Raw genomic sequence first — 19,550 nt, 5'->3', positions numbered from 1 at the left:
TCTCAAAGTTTAGATGAACAGTGAAGAGAGACGACTCATAGGGGGAAGTCATGGATTCTACTAAAACAAGATTCCCTCCGCTGCTCCTGACTATGTTTGTTTCCATGATGAAGGATAGCAATTTCATTACCTTGCTTTTTAAGACTTGAGAGTTCATCCTCCAACAAGTGCAAAATGACCCAGGGTGCAGGAAGAACCAGCCTGAGTTATAGCCTAGAGCACGTTTGGCCTGTGAGCAGGTCCAGACAAGTGTGAGGGCCCTTTCAAAACTAACCAGGCAGCCCTGTGGCACATGGCTGAGTTCTGCAGCTGTACCACAAGCATCAGGACCTGAATCTGTATCCCATACAAGCATGGCAAACTTCTGTATCCCCAGGATTCTGAGCAGATAGATGACTGGGGCTCACTGGCCAGCCAGTGTGAGAAAAGATGTAAGCTCCAGGTTCAGTCAGAGAGCCTGTCTTCAAAATAAAGTGGGAAGCACACATGACCCTATCACATGCACACACATACAGGACACATGCGCGCGCGCGCGCACACACACACACACACACACACACACACAAAGGGAGTTGGGTGGGGATGAATAAATAAGTCAATAAATAGAAAGAAAGGTGGATAGCGTATGAAGGATGATGTCCACAGATGACCTCTGACCTCCACATGAATGCATACACATGGATGTCCCTTCCACATACACACGGAGGGGGTAGGGAAAGACAGCAGTAAGCCAAGTCTTCGGTATGACTTCTCATGAGCTCAAGCACATACAAATGTGATCATTGTCCATGGACACAGCTGCATTACAGTAGAGGCCTAACCAAACACGGTGGGTTTCCCTCGATTTTCTGAGGCACGGCACACAGGTACATGCAAAAGACTCTAGTCCTCTTGCAGATGGAGATTTTGCCAATCAGGCTGAAACAGCTAGCCGTGTGACCCAACCCCACTATAAAAAGCCACCTCTGACCCAAGAGCCAGCTGCCAGAGCATTTAAAGAGGAAGACAGAGGACAAGCATATTACCTCCATGCTGCAAGTCTCAGAACTTATCCAGGAAGTGGGCTGTGAGTATCTGAGCTATCAAAGCACACATGTCAGAAGACCACCCTGTTTCTCAAAGAGAGGGAATATGTTCACTTGTAGTTTCAGATTTTATCTCTTAGATCAAAGCACGTGGCAGCATATGATTGTTAAACTGATCACAAAGCGAGATTTAATTCTGATTGCTACCATTTTCTTTCTCATTTGTGCTCATATTACAGGACTTTCCCCTGTTACCTCTCTCCAGAGAAATTCCATGCTATGTGACATATACTATTACATTTATTTAAATGGAGCATAAACTAAAATTGGCTTTCTTTTGAGAATTTTATGATGCTTTCTAAAATAAATACAATGTCCTCTTTGGGAGGTCTGTTCCCGGGACTGTCATCTGAAATCTGCAAAGTGGTTGCTTGACGAAGCAGCACCTTGGAGTGAATGAGACGCTCTTTCTGGCCAGTGAAACAGAGGCTAAGCAGTTGTTGGAACAACAGAAGTATCTGTAACTTGATCTCAGTTTTTGGCATTTAGAGAACTCTTCTTAAACTCGAATCTGATTGATCTAATGCTAATTGAAATTTTGACTTAGGAGAATAAATAAATAACTGGATTGGTTGAGACATTTTTTTAAAACAGAGAGGACTATGAAAGCCACTTCCACCTATTTCCTACAGCTTTTAGTCAACTACAGACACTTGAAAACAAAATTCACAGTGTTGTGTTGCCATCCCCAATATCTTGGTAACTTCTGATCTAAACACTCTTTGTTTGATACAATACAATACAATGTGTATGTAATCTAATTACAGTGACAATTTTTAAAATAATAACTATTAGGAACTACTACAGATAACATTCTTATTTTGTTTTCCTAGTATTTTGTTTTCAGATAAGCATGGCCAAAGGGAATGCAGGATATTTTAAAGCATGAAGGATGAAGGAAAACAAGAGGAAGAAGAACAACAACAACAACAACAATAACAACAACAACCAAAAAAACCCCAAAACCTTCACAATTGCTTTATCTGGCCTTTTCTTGTGAAGCCCGAGACTTAGGGAGAGATCATCTGGTAAAGTGCCCACTGTATGAGCATGAGGTCCTGGGTTCAGATTTCCAGCACCCATGGTAGAAAGATGGCTTGGTGGTGTGCATATGTAACCCTAGTGCTTTGGGGCGGATCCCTGGAGCTTGATATACAGTCTAGAAAATAGGCGAGCCCTGAGGTCTTCTACTGGGAAAGATTCTATGTCAAAAGATAAAGTCACGAGACAGCAGCTAGACGCCATTGATCACTGTGATCCACATGCATGCACATGTGCCTGCTCCCACTCTAATACACAGACACCATCATGTGCATAACACACACACACACACACACACACACACACACACACACACACACATCGACCTCACCATTTACATTATTTAACATTTGCCATGTGACAAACAATATTTTCAAATAGTAGCCTCTGCCTGCATTAATACCATCTTTTCATAACTGTTAACTTACTGTATTTATTAGGAACCATTAAGAATTATCAAACTTCAACACAAATGTCACTAATGAGTACAGACTGTGGAGGCACACATCTCCATTACCAACACTCCAGACATCATGGAGTAGTATTTGGAGTCTCAGATTCTTTCAGGAAGAGTGACTGCAGTTGGTAGTCATTCATCCATTCCCACATAAAATGTCTCTGCATTGCCTTCTCTCCATCAGGTACTGTCAGCGCTCTGCACAGAGGATTTGGGAAGATGCGGTTTTCCTGCATCCAGAGGACTTATAACCCAGTCTAACAGAAGCATTAAGTGAAGTGACACAGAGTAGCTCTGTGTCCTGTGTGCTTGATGTACATCCCAAGGGTTCAAATCCCCAGTGAGTCTTCCTCTGTTTCAAGGGCCACTGGAGGGCTTTGGTGTCTGCATGTTTTGTTTCCAAGCACTTAGTCAACACTCTAAAACAATCCATACAGGGCACTTTGCCATGTTCAACACCTGCTCTCTACCACTTATCTAATGACCTTGAGAGCTAGTTATTATATTGAGACTGTGAAATATACAATAATCTGTCAATTAACTGGGATGAACCTAAAACGTCGTGCTTCATTTAATTTACTGCTTAACCGAGTTAAGTTAAAGCAAACAAACAGAAAAACTTTTAGTTGAATGCTTCCTGAAAAATTCACTAGGGTATTTTCTGCCCCGATAAATACAGTGGAATTAAAAAGAAAATGAGCAACTTTGTCTCTGTAACAACCTTTAAGGCACAAGGACATCTGTGTCATTATGACCTCTGACATCAACATCACTCAAGATCCGACACATATTGTAATTATTTGGGGGTTACCTTTTTTAGCATTACAGAATTTTAGGGCCCTCAAAAAGACATTAAAAACCATTAAATTTAATGCCCTAATTTTTGTCCTGAAAAAATGAAAATTGATGTTTCTCTGTCCACTTGCCTTGGGTCACACTGTAGGAAAATCTGAATCGAAACTCAAGGGAACAGACCACTAAGTCACTGGTACTTAGTTTTCAAGTAATAACAAAATTAAAAACTCTAGGATATTGAAGTAGATTTTGATTGAGTGCACAGTATATCCTAAAAATCGCCTTAGGAATGGAACCTTTTAACGCCACTTACCTCCTGATAAAATGCCAAATTTCAACAATTTCTGTTTAATCTTGGTTGCTTCCAAGTAATTGAGACTGACTGGGGTTTTCATGTGTACAGCTATTTTGAAAACAGTATAGGCTTCACTATTAGCTTTTGAAAATCAACTCTGTACACTTCTTAGCTTTTCGGTGACATGACTAAAGTAACCTGAACTGTCACTTCCCAAATCCACATGCTGTGCTGAGCAGCAAGGCACACAGGGCCATTCAGAACAGGGTCTCACATTGTCTGCCTGCCCTTGTTTTGTGCTGTCAAGGCAGACAGTTAACAACAGTGGGATGCAGTTTGTTTTCTCAGGGTATAATATTTTGAGCATTCACGAGCATGTTAAGTAAAATGAATGCGTACACAGTGTCTACATAAATGTAAATTTATTCATAATCAAGAGCAGAATATTTTCTATGGCATTTATCAAAGCAAATACCCTCATATAGGTATTGCCATAAAATGAAGAGGGTGTTTAAAACAAATAGGGACAACCTCATGTTTATATTCAGTTATTTTCAGATGTGCTATTAAACTTAAAAAAAGATTATATTTCATCAAAAAGCAAAAGGAAATGGGAGTACAAATTCCACAGCAATATCAAGGTCTTTTAAAAGACCTTCATATACAGAAGTGCCATTTAGCATTAAAAATGCCACCTTCTTCCCAAGGAAAACTCTAAACTGTTGATTCTGGCATTTCATCAAGTAACTGTTCTTCTGAGGAGACGTTTAATATAAATCACAGTAAAATAACAATCAAGACTATCTTGGGGTCATTTGAATCTTCATTTAAAAATACAAGATCTAAATTCATACTGTGAGGAGTTTTTCAAATGAATACAGGCACCACAGGAAACCACCTTATTAATCTAAGCATTTTGGGGAAAGCTCTCACCAATTATAATGTCCTACAAATAATATAAAATTAGTTCTGAGCATCTCACCATATTTCTAGGAAAGTCTCTGAACTCAGATGTTTATTTTATCCTTTCAAATAACACAAACTAAATATGTAGCTAATCAACTATTACCTCTAGGCTGCGAGGGGGAATTTTCAGTATAAATACTATGGTATAAGGCTTTTTGGTATTTTGTTAGTTTGTTTGGTTTGGGAAGGAGGGAGGATGGGATGAAGAGAAAGGACAGAAGCTAAGTTGACTTACTTCCAGCTTGATGAGATATCGACCCCCAGGGGAAAGGTGGTGGAGCACATGGGCCTGGAGGGTTTCTGTGCTGTTATAGACAGCATTCCACACTGTGGAGTTATGTGTAGGATTCAAAGTGTATAATATGTAGCGCTCCAGAATTCCATTTAGTTGCCTTGGTTGTTTCCACCTTGAAAGGAACAAAAGTTACAACATTATAGCATCATTGATTCACGTCTAAACAGATACATATAAGATCGATTAATTGTCATAAAGATATTAATGAAAAAACCCTACATTTATTTTGTGCTCAAATGTAATTGTCTCTAAAATACACATGGTTATAAAATGCTTATTAGAATTTTAAAGGAAATGTGACATAGACTTTTCCTTCTAGTTACTTATTTTTTGTGTGTGTCTGTGTGTGTGTCTGTTTATTTTCTGTGCTTATATATGCAAGACTCACATATATAGAGGCCTGAGGAAGAATTCAGGGTCCCTTGTCCATCACCTTGTTCTTTACTCCTCTATACAAAGTCTCTCACGGACCCTGAGGCTAGCTAGACTGGCTGAACAGCAAGCAACAGAACCCTCCTGCATCTCCCACCAGTGACGGGTTACAGGCATGTGTGACCACATCCAAGTTTTATGTGTGTTCTGGAGATTTGAACTCAGGTCTTCTTGAACACCTATTGACTGTACAATAGGTGTTCTTAGCAAGCCACCTTTACAGATCATTGTAATTTGAAATAGTTAACAACATACAAATGTGTATAATATTTTTTTTATCTTAGGTTTAAGATATCAGACCAAAATTGGTAAGCACAGAGCATCTGAGGACGGTGAGGGAAAGAGCAACACACAGCAGTCCTGACAAATCCAGCAGTCCAGCACAGAGTGAGCAGGTAGTCCTGGACAGAAACCCAGGGACAGCTGAGGGAATGGGTGGGCTTCTTGGAGCTGTGAGGCTTTACATCCAAATGGAGGACTTGGACAGGAGGAAGCAGGAGGGATGGTTACTTCAGAGGAGGGTTACAGCATCTTGGGGATACAAAGGGCCAGTTGCAGAACAGACAGAAGACAGCACAGCAGAGACATACTCAGGGAAATGGGAAGTCTTTGGGAACAAATAACATGGCTTCTCTGAAGGCAACTGAGGGCCAATACAAGAACTTGGGCTAACAACAACAACAACAACAATAGTAACAACATGAATGGTAAGTTCTTCAGTTTGACTGAATGCCATAATTTATTCAGTGTCAACATTTTGTTCACAGATGAGAAAACTGGGAGCAAGCAATACAAACCATGGGTTGACATTAAAAGAAATCTATTAAACTTCAACTCAGCACCTCAGGCCTCATAAAATGAGTAGTGAACAGAAGTCACTAACATCAAAGAAAAAGCTAGACATTTTTAAAAGTCATATTCCTGTCTGACTGGAACTACAGGGGAAGGAAGCTGGCTGCTATTGTAGAGGGTCCAGTTTGGCTTCCTGGCACTCACGTAGTGGCTCACAAGCCTCTGTATCTCCAGTTCTGCAAGATCTGATGCCCTCTCATGGCCTCCTTAGGCACCAGTCATGTATGGTGTGTGTGTGTGTGTGAATGCCTATAAAGACCTTGACAGAGGATAAGTAGGTGGTCATTTTTCTTTTACTGATAACTGCACAGAAGTTACATACACATTTAGCTTGCTTTGATTGCCTAGAGACAAAAGGGAGATTACGTTGAGGAGTGATAATCAAAAGTTCCTAGAACCACTGGCCTAATCATTTCTGTGCATTTAATCACAATACAATTAGTCTGATGTCACAATCCCTGCTGAATGAACTCATTGGGATTCTTACGTGAACCAGCATGTGCAAGACACAAGAACTATACTTACTGTGCGTGTATAGTCCTAGAATCCAGGACAACCAAGTCTGGGGCATCCACTTGCTCTGGTGGCAGCTGTGCTGTGTGCAGTATGACTTGGGAGCTGTTTGTACACCCCACATGTGTGCATGCACCAAGTGTAATCTCATGGGCCGTGAATACTCTTAAACCTGGAGGAAGGGAATGAATCAAGAATTTATTCTCTGTAATATATTTTCTCAGGAGAGCTTACTCCCCTTCTACATTCTGACATCCTAGTAATTGTTAAAATAAGAGTCAATAATTATGAAAGTCAGCAAAAATAAAGTGGGTTTCTCTTGTAAACAGCATGGCTGCATTGAAATGGACATGTGGCAGTCACAAGTCAGTCTGACTTCTTCAGCGGTACAATTTATTTTCTTGAATGTCTAGGATCAGGTAAATCATTTTCAGGGTTTAGTCTTAGTTCAAAGACTCTGTTAAAAATAAATGAGATATTTAAATTATTTTGAAGACAACAATAAATGTTTTTGAAATGCAAATATAGAGACTATAACCATCACATTAAAATACCTTTTTCCTATCTATCTGGCCATGGCCTATCTATGACCTTAAGATCATCCAAGGTGAGTGCACAGGTATCTTCATGTGTCGAATGTCCCTGACACTCTCCAATGTGACCTTGTCCCAGGCAGCAGCTGTCCTCCATTTGTCTGACCCCCACAGCACTTTGTGTACACCTCCAGAATGACAACACTCATGGCTTCACAGCTGTCTTGGTTTTATTTTATTTTATTTATTTATTTTTTTAGCATCTAACGCAATAATGCACTGTGTGACATGTCAGAGGCTTTGGCTATGTATAACTTAATCAATGAATACAGAACTATGACAAAGATGAAGATACAGTTGAGCTAGGTATTAAAGGCAACCTTGAAAAGTGAGGTAGTACCCTAGCTAGAATAATCTCTCCTTCCCTTGAATTTCCTTGGCATTTAATACCTTTTTACTTTCCTAGTGACTACAAAAATCCCTAATGAGAACAAACAAATCTATTAATTCTCCAACTCCATTCTTAAATGCCCTGAATTCTTCACATATAAAAATACTCAATACTCTTAACTAAATTTTATACCAAGTTTACCAAGCTTTAAATATAATTTATACTTTCACAATATTAAAAATAGTAATTTTGAGAAACATCATTGAAACATGTCATGATTTAAGTAACACATATTCTTAAATCTCATTAACCTTGAACCATTACAATTTCATGTTTAAAAGATTAATGAAATGCAACCTAATTCTGGCAAATAGATTTTGCATTATACTGATAGCAAAAGTAAACTAGGAAAGGCGTGCTGATTTTCATGCAAAATACAATCAATTGGTTAAGCGTGTAGGTCACTAGAAGAAAGGCAATCCAGTAATTTTGTAGCAAATGTTGTTTCAGAACAAAAAGAGGTCACCAAGATGACACTCAGAGTGCTTCTGACCAAACCTTGCTTTGGTCTAGCTGCTGTATTGTATCTAATGGTGCCATGCTGACACAGGCATCCTCATTCAATGTGGTCAAAGGAATCTGGCAAGGACACACTGAAGGTGACCAACCAACATGGAACAGTATGACTAAGACCTGATGAGAGTGACTTCATCAAACGTGCAAGAGTAAAACTGGAGTGCCTTCATTCACACAAACATTGTATAAAACTTATGTCCTACTCAGGGATACTATAGTTGTGATGAAACACTGACTAAAAGCAACTTGAGGAGGAAAGAGTTTATTTGGCTTACACTTTTGAAACATTGTTTATCATACAGGATGTCTAGCCAGCACAACTTATTAAAAAAAAGAGAGACATATCCTTAGGAAGATCTTACCCTGATGGTGTGTGTATGTGTGTGTGTGTGTGTGTGTAAGAATGTGCACACTTCCATGAGCTTATGGAGCCCAGATGTTAACTACAGGTATCATCTTTAATTGCTATCTTATTTAATTTACTTTTATTCTATTTTACTTTGTTCATTTAGCAGGGGCCTCTGGCTTACCTGTCACTTTGTGATCTTTCTGTAAATTGGTGCTTTTAGGTGTTTTGTCACAGAAAGAATAAGATTACACAATACATCTGATGCGAGAAAAGATAGTTCAATGAACAACTCCTACCCACAGGGGTACTATGCCAGATCATATTGTGCTTGTGTAACAACATGGTCTACTATAAGTCTCTGGTACTCTTCCTTTTCTGTCCCTGATTTTCAAGAACTTAGAGACCTTTCTCTTTCTCTTCTTTCCCAGGGGTCTGAATTCCTTATATTTTTTCTGGGAAGGAAAAGAGAGGGGTCTCATTCTGTGTCATTTCAGGTATGAAGGCCAGGCTGGCACAGCTTTGGCCAGGAGTCACAGTCCATGTGGTCGGAGTGACTATTTAATAAATCTTAGTGTCATCAGAACACCTTGGTTAACAACAATTGAGACTTTACACTGCCATGTTTTTTGCTTAGTAATCATTGGAGCCTCCTTTTCTGTCACATTCAGAATGTTAAGGCAGGGACGCCTCTATGGAGTTTGCAGTGGGTGAAGAACTTCATTCAAAGACCATCTTCCCTGAGTCCTTTACAACTAAGACTTTGTTATCTTAGCTGTCATGAGTGCACATAGATTACCCAACCTATAAAACATTCTGTTCTCCTGCATACTATCAACCCATGCCTCAATGACCTAACATAAATGCACACAGGCTATCTGCTGCAGATTGGAAGTTCTGTAGTAAGAGTAGCAAAGAAACTGTTCTCTATGCTTGGATTCTACTGTGACAAGTTGTCTTCTTCTTTGGGTTGGGAAGTATCCATTTTTATGACTGTTGGAACTGCAGATCAGGCTGAGGAAGAGACTATACTCAGGAGGGTCATGCTTGGTGTAGAGTGGGCGTGGTTCTTGTTTTAGTCCATTCCCTATTGCTTGGAAGAGACACCATGACCCTGGCAACTCATGAAAAAAGCATTTAATTGGGGCTTTCTTACAGTTTCAGAGGTTTAGCCCATTATCGTCAGTGCAGGAAAGATGTCCACATGCAGGCAGACATGGTGCTGGAGAAGTAGCTGAGAGATCTACATCTGGATGCACAGGAAGCAGGAAGACAGAGCCACCGGGCCTGGCTTAGGCTTTTGAAAGCTCAAAGACCACCCCAAGTAACACACTTCCTCCAACAAGGCCACATCTCCTAATCCTTCTAAATAGTGGCACTCCTGAGTGACAAGGCATTCAAATCTATGCGCCTACAGGGCCGTTATTATTCAACCACCAAAGCTCTTGAGGCAGAACTGAAACAGAAGAGCCAATCCTTATCAAATGCTCCAGTCAGCAATGTATTTCATCCCAACTATTCTGTATTATAAGTACTCTTCAGTTTGTGGATGACCAAGGCATTTCATTTTAGGACAAACAAGTCTTTAATGTACGTTACATTTGGGGCTTAAGAATGTTCACACTGAGTCCTTGCAGGTGTGACTGCTGTGTCACATGTGTAGCAGTAGGTGGCAGAGAGGAGAGAGGCTATACCTATACTTAGTGTTATGACCAATAAATATATGAATGATTAGTAACCTAACATTCTCCCAAAAGAAGCAAGCCTGAAAGGACCACCAGTCTGGTCCCAGGGGCCCAGACAAGAAGCCTGTCTGAGCTGACCAGCAGTGCTGCACTGCAGGCTTGGATGAGCTCCCAGGATGAGGAACAGGCCAGAGACCAGAAGAATCCTTCTGGGGACCATAGGCCCCGGGGACTGGGCCCAAGATAGACAACCATGTGCAAGTGGCATGGGTCACTTGGGCAGGTTGGGAGAGGAGCAATCCAAGAAGACCACTAGTCTGGTGCCATGAAGCCCAGAGAGCGAGTTAGCCTGAGATGAGTAGCAGGGTGGTTCTGTGCAGGTCTAGGGGGACCGTGCCTGAGATGACCCCTGCCTGGTGCCATGATGCATGAGCGGGACACAGCACCCCTGAGACCACTCTTGAGACAACCCCAGAGTTTCAGAGACCCTGGGTGCCACTAAAAGAAGCAAGTGAGTGGTGGAGAAGTGGAAGAGAAAGACAAACAGAAGGATATGTGTAAAGTGGAAAGAGAGGGGGGAAGAGTGGAGAGAGAGAGACAGACAGACAGACAGAGAGAGACAGAGACAGAGAACTAGAGACTCAAGTGTAATGAGAAAAGACATAAGTAGCCCGGACCATGGTGTGATTTTGGTCTGTGCTTCTACCCAGGGCTACATCTGGGTCTGTCCATGGCTCTGTAGCAGTAGAGATCTGTTACCACCAAAGACAAGGTGGATGCCCCTGGTCTGGGCTGCCTCTGGGGACATGTTGATGTCCAAGGGCTGTGCAAAATGGGCCCCACCTCTCATACAGGCCCTCTGGGAGAGCTGACCCTAAGGCATGAGGAGCACTGAGTCCACCCCTAGCCAGTTTCAGTACACTGGGCAGCAGGCCCTGCACACTATGGGTACTGCACGTGAGCCAGCCTGGAGGATATGAGCAGAGAGCTGGCCCCACCATTCATCTCTCTTTTGGTGGCATGGATGAGGGAGAGAAACCATTCTCTTCCCTACCCTTCACCACCATCTTGGGAGACAGTGGGCTCTGCACCCCTTCTGGGCAGCACATTAGAGCTGATCCTAGTCACAGGGGCTCAAGTAAACTGGCCCAAGGGCATGAGTGTGAGAGAGCTGGCCTTGCCACTTGTCTACTGTTCAGTGATGCAGGCAAGGGGAGATACTCCTACTCTGGTACCCTGCTACCTAAAGCAGGCAGGAAAGCTGGCCCTACGGTCATCAGAGCAGAAGAGCTGGCCCTACCCACCACCTTCTGCAGTACTTGGGAGAGTAGGCCCTGCTTTTCATTTGGGCAGCACAGTGGAGCTGACACTGAATGTGGGGGTTGGGGATGGCTTGGCCCCAAGGGTGTGTACAGAAAAGCCAGCCCTGCCTCTTCCCTGTTGGAAATTGTCACAGAGGAGGAAGATTTGCCCTCCTACCCTCGCTTCTTCCTCACCATGGATGGCAGGTGAGAAAGCTAGCTATGGGGTCCTGAGAATGGGAGAAAGCATGTCTCTCACGGCTGTAACACTCAGGAGAACAAGTCCTGTGACTCCCCTGGGCAGCAGAGGAAGCTGGATCTGGTTTGGGGGAGTTGCTGGTGAGCCAGCTCCAAGGATGTGAGAGCAGGAGGCCGGGACTGCAGGGGCGATGAGCAGCTCAGGGCCTCTCAGGCACAGAACTAGGGCATTGAATTGGCCTACCCCGCCATGTTCTCCATCAATAAACTGCTGGGGTGCAGGAAGAAGCTGTCCCTATACATCCAAAATTACAGGAACCCCATGACACAGGGCAAGAAGATATTCCAGAGGAGTCCCACTGAGGATCCAGTATTGATGGAATAGCAGAAGCCAGAGGCCTCATACCAAATTGATGAGTCAGGGCAAGGAACATTTGCATACAAAGAAGTATGGACAAAAAGGTGTTCTGTAGGGCACATGTGACACACTACAGGTTCCACAAAGAGGTTTTTTTCCCTCTCTCTCTTGATGGGGGAGGTTTCAAGAGTTGAAGGAAGGCATGAGGGGTGGGGGGAATAAATATGATTGGGGTGCATGGTGTGAAATTCTCTCTCTCTCTCTCTCTCTCTCACTCACTCACACACACACACACACACACACACACACACACACACACACACACACACCACAATAAAAAGTTTTTAGCATCAAACTAAATGGAGAGAAACTTGAAGCAATCCCACTGAAATCAGGGACCAGACAAGGCTGCCCCCTTTCTCCTTATCTTTTCAATATTGTACTTGAGGTACTAGCTCGGGCAATTCGACAACATAAGGAGGTCAAAGGGATACAAATTGGAAAAGAAGAAGTCAAACTATCATTATTTGAAGATGACATGATAGTCTACCTAAGTGACCCAAAAAACTCCACTAGAGAGCTCCTACAGCTGATAAACAACTTCAGCAAAGTGGCAGGTTATAAAATCAACTCAAGCAAATCAGTGGCCTTCCTATACTCAAAGGATAAGCAGGCTGAGAAAGAAATTAGGGAAATGACCCCCTTCACAATAGCCACAAACAGTATAAAGTATCTTGGGGTGACTCTTACCAAACATGTGAAAGATCTGTATGACAAGAACTTCAAGACTCTGAAGAAGGAAATGGAAGAAGACCTCAAAAAATGGGAAAACCTCCCATGCTCATGGATTGGTAGAATCAATATAGTTAAAATGGCCATTTTGCCAAAAGCAATATACAGATTCAATGCAATACCCATCAAAATCCCAACTCAATTCTTCACAGAGTTAGAAAGAGCAATTATCAAATTCATCTGGAACAACAAAAAACCCAGGATAGCTAAAACTATTCTCAGCAACAAAAGAAAATCTGGGGGAATCAGTATCCCTGACCTCAAGCAATACTACAGAGCAATAGTGTTAAAAACTGCTTGGTATTGGTACAGTGACAGGCAGGAGGATCAATGGAACAGGATTGAAGATCCAGAAATGAACCCACACACCTATGGCCACTTGATCCTCGACAAAGAGGTTGAAAACATCCAATGGAAAAAAGATAGCCTTTTCAACAAATGGTGCTGGTTCAACTGGAAGTCAGCATGCAGAAGAAGGCGAATTGATCCATCCTTGTCTCCTTGTACTAAGCTCAAATCCAAATGGATCAAGGACCTCCACATAAAGCCAGATACTCTGAAGCTAATAGAAAAGAAACAAGAAACTGGGGAAGACCCTTGAGGACATCGGTACAGGGAGAAAGTTTATGAACAGAACACCAATAGCATATGCTCTAAGATCAAGAATTGATAAATGGGACCTCATAAAATTACAAAGTTTCTGTAAGGCAAAGGACACCATCAAGAAGACAAATCGGCAACCAACAAATTGGGAAAAGATATTCACCAATCCTACATCAGATAGAGGGCTAATATCCAATATATATAAAGAACTCAAGAAGTTAGGCTCCAGAAAACCAAACAACCCTATTAAAAAATGGGGTACAGAGTTAAACAAAGAATTCTCACCTGAAGAACTTTGGATGGCGGAGAAGCATCTTAAAAAATGTTCAACTTCATTAGTCATTAGGGAAATGCAAATCAAACAACCCTGAGATTTCACCTAACACCAGTCAGAATGGCTAAGATTAAAAATTCAGGAGACAGCAGGTGTTGGAGAGGGTGTGGAGAAAGAGGAACACTCCTCCACTGCTGGTGGGGTTGCAAATTGGTACAACCACTCTGGAAATCAGTCTGGCGGTTCCTCTGAAAACTGGTCACCTCACTTCCAGAAGATCCTGCTATACCACTCCTGGACATATACCCAGAGGATTCCCCACCATGTAATAAGGATATATGCTCTACTATGTTCATAGCAGCCCTATTTATAATTGCCAGATGCTGGAAAGAACCCAGGTATCCCTCAACAGAAGAGTGGATGCAAAAAATGTGGTATATCTACACAATGGAGTACTATTCAGCCACTAGAAACAATGAATTCATGAAATTCTTAGGCAAATGGATGGAGCTAGAGAACATCATACTAAGTGAGGTAACCCAGACTCAAAAGGTGAATCATGGTATGCACTCACTAATAAGTGGATATTAACTTAGAAAACTGGAATACCCAAAACATAACCCACACATCAAATGAGATACAAGAAGAAAGGAGGATTGTCTCCTTGTTCTGGAAAGATTCAGTGAAGCAGTATTCGGCAAAACCAGAACGGGGAAGTGGGAAGGGGTGGGTGGGAGGACAGGGGAAGAGAAAGGGGCTTATGGGCCATTTGGGAAGTGGGGGGCTAGAAAAGGGGAAATCATTTGAAATGTAAATAAAAAATTATATCGAATAAAAAAAAATTAATGTTTATACTTCAGGTGTTGTAGCTCATATCGTAGTCCCAGTACTTGGGAGGCCGAGGCAGAAAGATTCTTGTGAGTTTAAGCCTAGCCTGGGCTATGTAGTGAGACTCTGTCTCAAAGAAAAAAAATGAAAATAAAAGAAAACTCACACACACACACACACACACACACACACACACCTATAAAGGATATGAAAAGTTATATCAAATTTGAAATAGTAAGAAGAGTCAGGAGAGCCAGGTGATTTGACAGGCAGGAGTCAGTGGCCATCTCGTTGAGATGATAGACACTTTGACAGAGACCCAGAGCTGGTGGCTATGGACATTGCAGGGGTAGGTATGGCCAGATCTGAGGCTTTCACTCATGAAGGTATAAGAGGCAAGAGTTAGGGACAGTGGGCCTTCAGAGGTTTTGTTCTCAAGAAAAACAGAACATTGAAGCAAGAGACAGAGGATAATGGGTAAGTGAAGGGATTTAAACAACTAAGTAAGAGAAAAAGTTTGTTGTGTGCATCAGAAAAGGTCTGAAGGAAGGGAAAATGGGAATGAGTGATCCGAGGGTTCCTGTACCTATGCAGTTTCATTCTCTTTAGAAAATGTGAAAGAATTGAAAGGGGAGAGTTGAATGTAGATGGGAAAGAAACAAGCAGTCAGGAAGAGGAAGGAGACTACTTGGGTGAGTACAAGTTAGAGACATGGTGGGATGGGGTGGGGTCTGAGAGCTGTATCACCAGAAAATAATTCTCTTCATATTCTTTGGAAAGAGAAGTAACCACTCTCACAGAGAAAGGAGGGAGGGGAATTGTCCCTTCCCCCACAACATTAAGCTGGCTGGCAGCCCCCACTCATCCAATGGTGTTACCTCCGGCCTTTGTTCCTTGGAACAATAAGGCGCCTTCACCTTGACTACCAACACTGCCTCAAGGCGGTTTCACCTGGGACCCAGCAGAGACCCCGCCAGACTGGAAGCAGGTGACCCACTGAGATTTGGAGCCAAGGACTTCTCGGCCTGCCTTTTGATGTGACCAGCTTCTGGGAGGGGTTGGGTTATTCCCCTAAGACTATATATCTTGACATAGAAATATTAAAGTTAGTCTTGACCGGCACTGTCGCTTTGAATCAGTCTCTCTTTTCGCCCCCTTCCCATCACCCTCAGAATTCTCTTCCAGGTAATCCGGTTCGTATGTGGCCGCTGGCGGCCAACAGGGAATGAGTGGGCAAGGGGAGGGGGAAAAGGGAGAGGGAGGGAGAAAGGGAAGGAAAGTCCTGAATTGACCTCTGAATGGTCTTAAAATGAAATCTAATACTGCCCGCCTGTGGGGCAGTTATTGACTTCACAAACATTCACTTCCCATTCTGACTCACTCATTCACCAGACACAACTCTTCCCCCCACCCCACATCACACCTGGGCTCTTTGAAGGGGTGCCCCATTTAATTAAAGTCCATTTCCTTCTTTGTTGTTGGATAACCTTTGCTTACCCTCTGGCTGATAGCACTTTGAGTAGTCTCTCTGATAGTCAGACACAGCTCACCTATTATTACTGGCTTCCCTCTTTCCTGATTTAGTTCCTCTTTGTAGTTATCAAAAGACGTCGAATTAAGTTGTCATTGATCCCAATCTTACATCCCTTTCAAGGAAATGGAGACCTTTTGAGTATAAGCAAATATCTTCTATCATGTTGACTATATTTTCTCATGATTAAAGTGTTGCTTAATGAAAATGATTTTCATTTGTTGAGTGATAAATGGACAAGAGCAGAGAAAGAGCTCAACACCTCTACTTGGGCTGCCATTGTCTTTTTTTAGAAGTATACTAATAAAATGTCTCAAAGAATCTAACACAACTGTCAAACCAATGGCGAGAAGACGCTCCTTTACATATGATGGAGTGAAGCTGTAGGTATCTGAACATCAAACACAACTGCCAAGCACTAATGCTTAAACCACGGCAACCACAAAACAAAATATCAGGGTACAGAGGCTGATGAACACGGAGCAGACTATGGAACAAGAGCATGAAGGAAACTTAAATTAGGGGTAGTTACGTGTATATTAATGTTGCATGATACACACATATGATGTAGATGGAAAATGGCTACAGGATATTAATATCAATTTATTACTTAGAAGAAGTTATGTGTGAAACCTAGTTAGCACATGGCCTACTCCACCTCTGATGTCACATGTCTCCTTTCCTCAATGACTTCAGCATTGGCTCAGCTTTCTTTTCAATCTTAATCTCCCTCTTGGCAACTTCAACATCCTCAATAATGACTCATCTCTGAATTTGGCTTCACTTTAACTTCCTCAAGTGCAATGCCCTTCACCTCAGCTTCATTTATCCACCATCCAGCATAGCTCCACTCACTACTTCATCATCTCTGGGTCCATCTCCAAGATTCTAAATCCCAACCTTACCCGAGGCAGACACAAGCTGCTGCTGCTCACCTCTTAGCCCATCGTGCTGATGCACGCCCTCCTTCCCCAGCTAGCTCTGCTTTTTTTGAGACATCTTATTCCCAGAATATTCACCACTGGGGCCTTTCCCCTATGGCCTTTGATGACCTGACACTCTCTAAGTACTTGCCATTTCTTACTGTTGTGGTTTGAGTATATACTGTCCCATAAGTGACACATTTGAGCACTTGGTTCCTGGAGGGCCACATGGCTTTAGAAGGTGGTGAGCCTTCCTGAGGTAGAGTTTTCCTAGAACTGAGTGACAGAAGCATGTGTTGAGAGTTTACACTCAGATCCACTCAGTGAACACAGCTTTACTGTGAACAAAATGAAATCAGTTACTTCGCCATCATACTTTCCTGCCTTGTTATTATTAAGGACTGTAGATGATAATAAATGTTACTTCTTGAGTGGATTCCGTCAGTTATTTTGACATAGAAACTATGAGCATTAACTAGTACAGAAACTAGTACCAAGGGGCGTGTCCGTTACCGGGATAGGCCTATCCATGAGATTCTTAGTAATCTTTTGGGATATGCTTGTGACAGGAAACTTGAATAATTTGAGACTTCAAGGTAGAAAATCACTTGAATGCTGTGGATAAAGCTGAAATTTGCCATTCTGGTGGGAGTTCAGAATAACAGAATACCAAGGGAGATGTGGGGTTCTGGCTTATTAAGTTTCAGAGGGGAATAGGGCTCTGTCAGAATCAGGCTGTACTTTGTCCATAACCTGAGAGCTTGAATGCAGATTGAGTTCAAAGGTGATAGGCTAATGTCTACAGGGGAGAAATGCTGCAGAGAGGACAGCGTTTAGGCTTCATTGTGGTTACTGCTCTCTGTCCTTACCCAGGTCTACAGAGACAGCAATGGCGGCATCAGGTCAGGCCTGCAGTATGGTGAAAATGGATGTAAGACAGGCTAAAGCTGTAATTATGGTTCAGAGAAAGAAGCTGCAATTGCTAAAGAGATTACCACAATTAAGGAGGAAAACTCACCTTTATACTGAGACGGTAGACAGGATTCTCCAAGGGAAAGATACTACCAACTGAAGGCTCCAACTTTTTAAAACAGATTCATTTGAAATTAGTAAACCTGAACTCAGTGTGTCAGTGAAGTAGTCTCTTACTTAAAAGTAACCCAGGAAAGTGTTTCCCCAAGGTCAGGACACAAAGGCCATTGCACCCATGGTCCATGGCCACAGGATGCATCTCAAGCTGCCTTTCGGGCTTGTCAACAACAGTCATGTGACACCAGTTTTGCAGGTATGAAGGATGTATGAGTGAGGGATTTCTGGAGGCTTGTGTCAAAGTTCCAGAAGGCATCTGAGGTCAGACAATATGAGGCACAGTCAGATTCCCTATACTCAGGCTCTGAGAGACCACTGTGTGAAGCTGAGAAGCTCAAACCCAAACTACAGTGAGATCCCAGAATATTAGGGATGAGAAACAGGCAGAGGACCTGGCATGGGTAGACTCTCCAAGGCTGCTGGAGTCCAAGTGATTCTGTAATCAGCTCCAGATGACAAACATACACCTGCAGGGCTCGTCACTGCCCCACTGGGAGCTTGACATTAAGAAACTGCCTCAGGTATCAGAAGGGACTGTGGACTTTGAATTTTTCAACAGTAGTTTTTGAAGGCCTTGGAGGCTTTTGAGGGTGGGATGAATACACTTCTAATTATGATATATCTGTGAGCCCAAGAGGGCCCAGGGGTGGCATATAGTGGTTTGAATGTAAGATGTTTGAATACTTGGTTTCCAACTGTTATATCTGTTTTAGAAGGTTGTGAAAACTTTATGAGGTACATGCCATCTTATAACAGAAAGCATGTCATTATAGTAGGCCTGATCCCTATATACTCTGCTTTCTCACTGTGACTGTCTCACACTCATGGACCCATGCCTTCCTGACATGATAGATTGTATTTCTTAACAAACTGTAAGTCAAGACAATTCCTTCCTCCCATAAGTTGCTTCATGTGAGACATTAGAACAAGAATGTATATAATACAGGTAACTCTCGAGTCCTCTGCCAACCTTGCTGATCTTGATTTTCAACTCTGATAAATCTCAAGTGTTTCATGTTTCTATCAGCACTAACAGGGACATGGGGCATTTCAGATTGAATGTGTTGTAAGAGTGTACTATGATTTTTTTTGGTTCCTGGATCTGAAATGGGCCTTTGGGACTACTCAGTGATAACTGTCTTATTCCCTTGTTTATCTCTTTATTGTATTAGCTATTTTCTCCCCCTTCCTTTATGGTTTGTATAGTAACCTTGAGGAATCCAATGGGTCTAAAGCAGGAGTTATGACTCCCTCCTTCTACTTTTATCCTGGCTTCTGTCTGCCGTTAGGGTTGATGTTAGCATAGCAGTCATATTAGTCCATGATTTTTCTTCCATTCTTTCTGCTGATTCCATTTCTCTCACATATTTGATCCTAACTTCTTCTCAGTT

At 42.3% G+C, this 19,550-nt stretch overlaps 1 protein-coding gene and 1 non-coding gene across 2 annotated transcripts in view; one reads left to right on the top strand and one right to left on the bottom strand.

Moving 5' to 3' along the window:
• Positions 1-19,550, bottom strand: part of Ush2a (usherin) — a 723,091-nt gene that overhangs the window by 315,573 nt on the left and 387,968 nt on the right. The window contains exons 32-33 of the mRNA XM_052200359.1: positions 6,744-6,903; positions 4,875-5,046 (exon numbers count right to left, since the gene is read on the bottom strand). Of these exons, the coding sequence (XP_052056319.1) occupies positions 4,875-5,046; positions 6,744-6,903 (332 nt within the window). The remainder of the gene's footprint in view (positions 1-4,874; positions 5,047-6,743; positions 6,904-19,550) is intronic.
• On the top strand, positions 10,191-10,324 carry LOC127697961 (small nucleolar RNA SNORA17). The gene has a single exon (XR_007980626.1). It is a non-coding gene; the product is annotated as a small nucleolar RNA SNORA17 (small nucleolar RNA).

The sequence above is a fragment of the Apodemus sylvaticus genome, chromosome 12 (assembly GCF_947179515.1).
Source record: "Apodemus sylvaticus chromosome 12, mApoSyl1.1, whole genome shotgun sequence".
NCBI classification, from domain to species: Eukaryota; Metazoa; Chordata; class Mammalia; order Rodentia; family Muridae; genus Apodemus; species Apodemus sylvaticus.
Note: the sequence above shows the minus strand (reverse complement) of the source record. Positions and strands in the feature narration are given on the sequence as shown.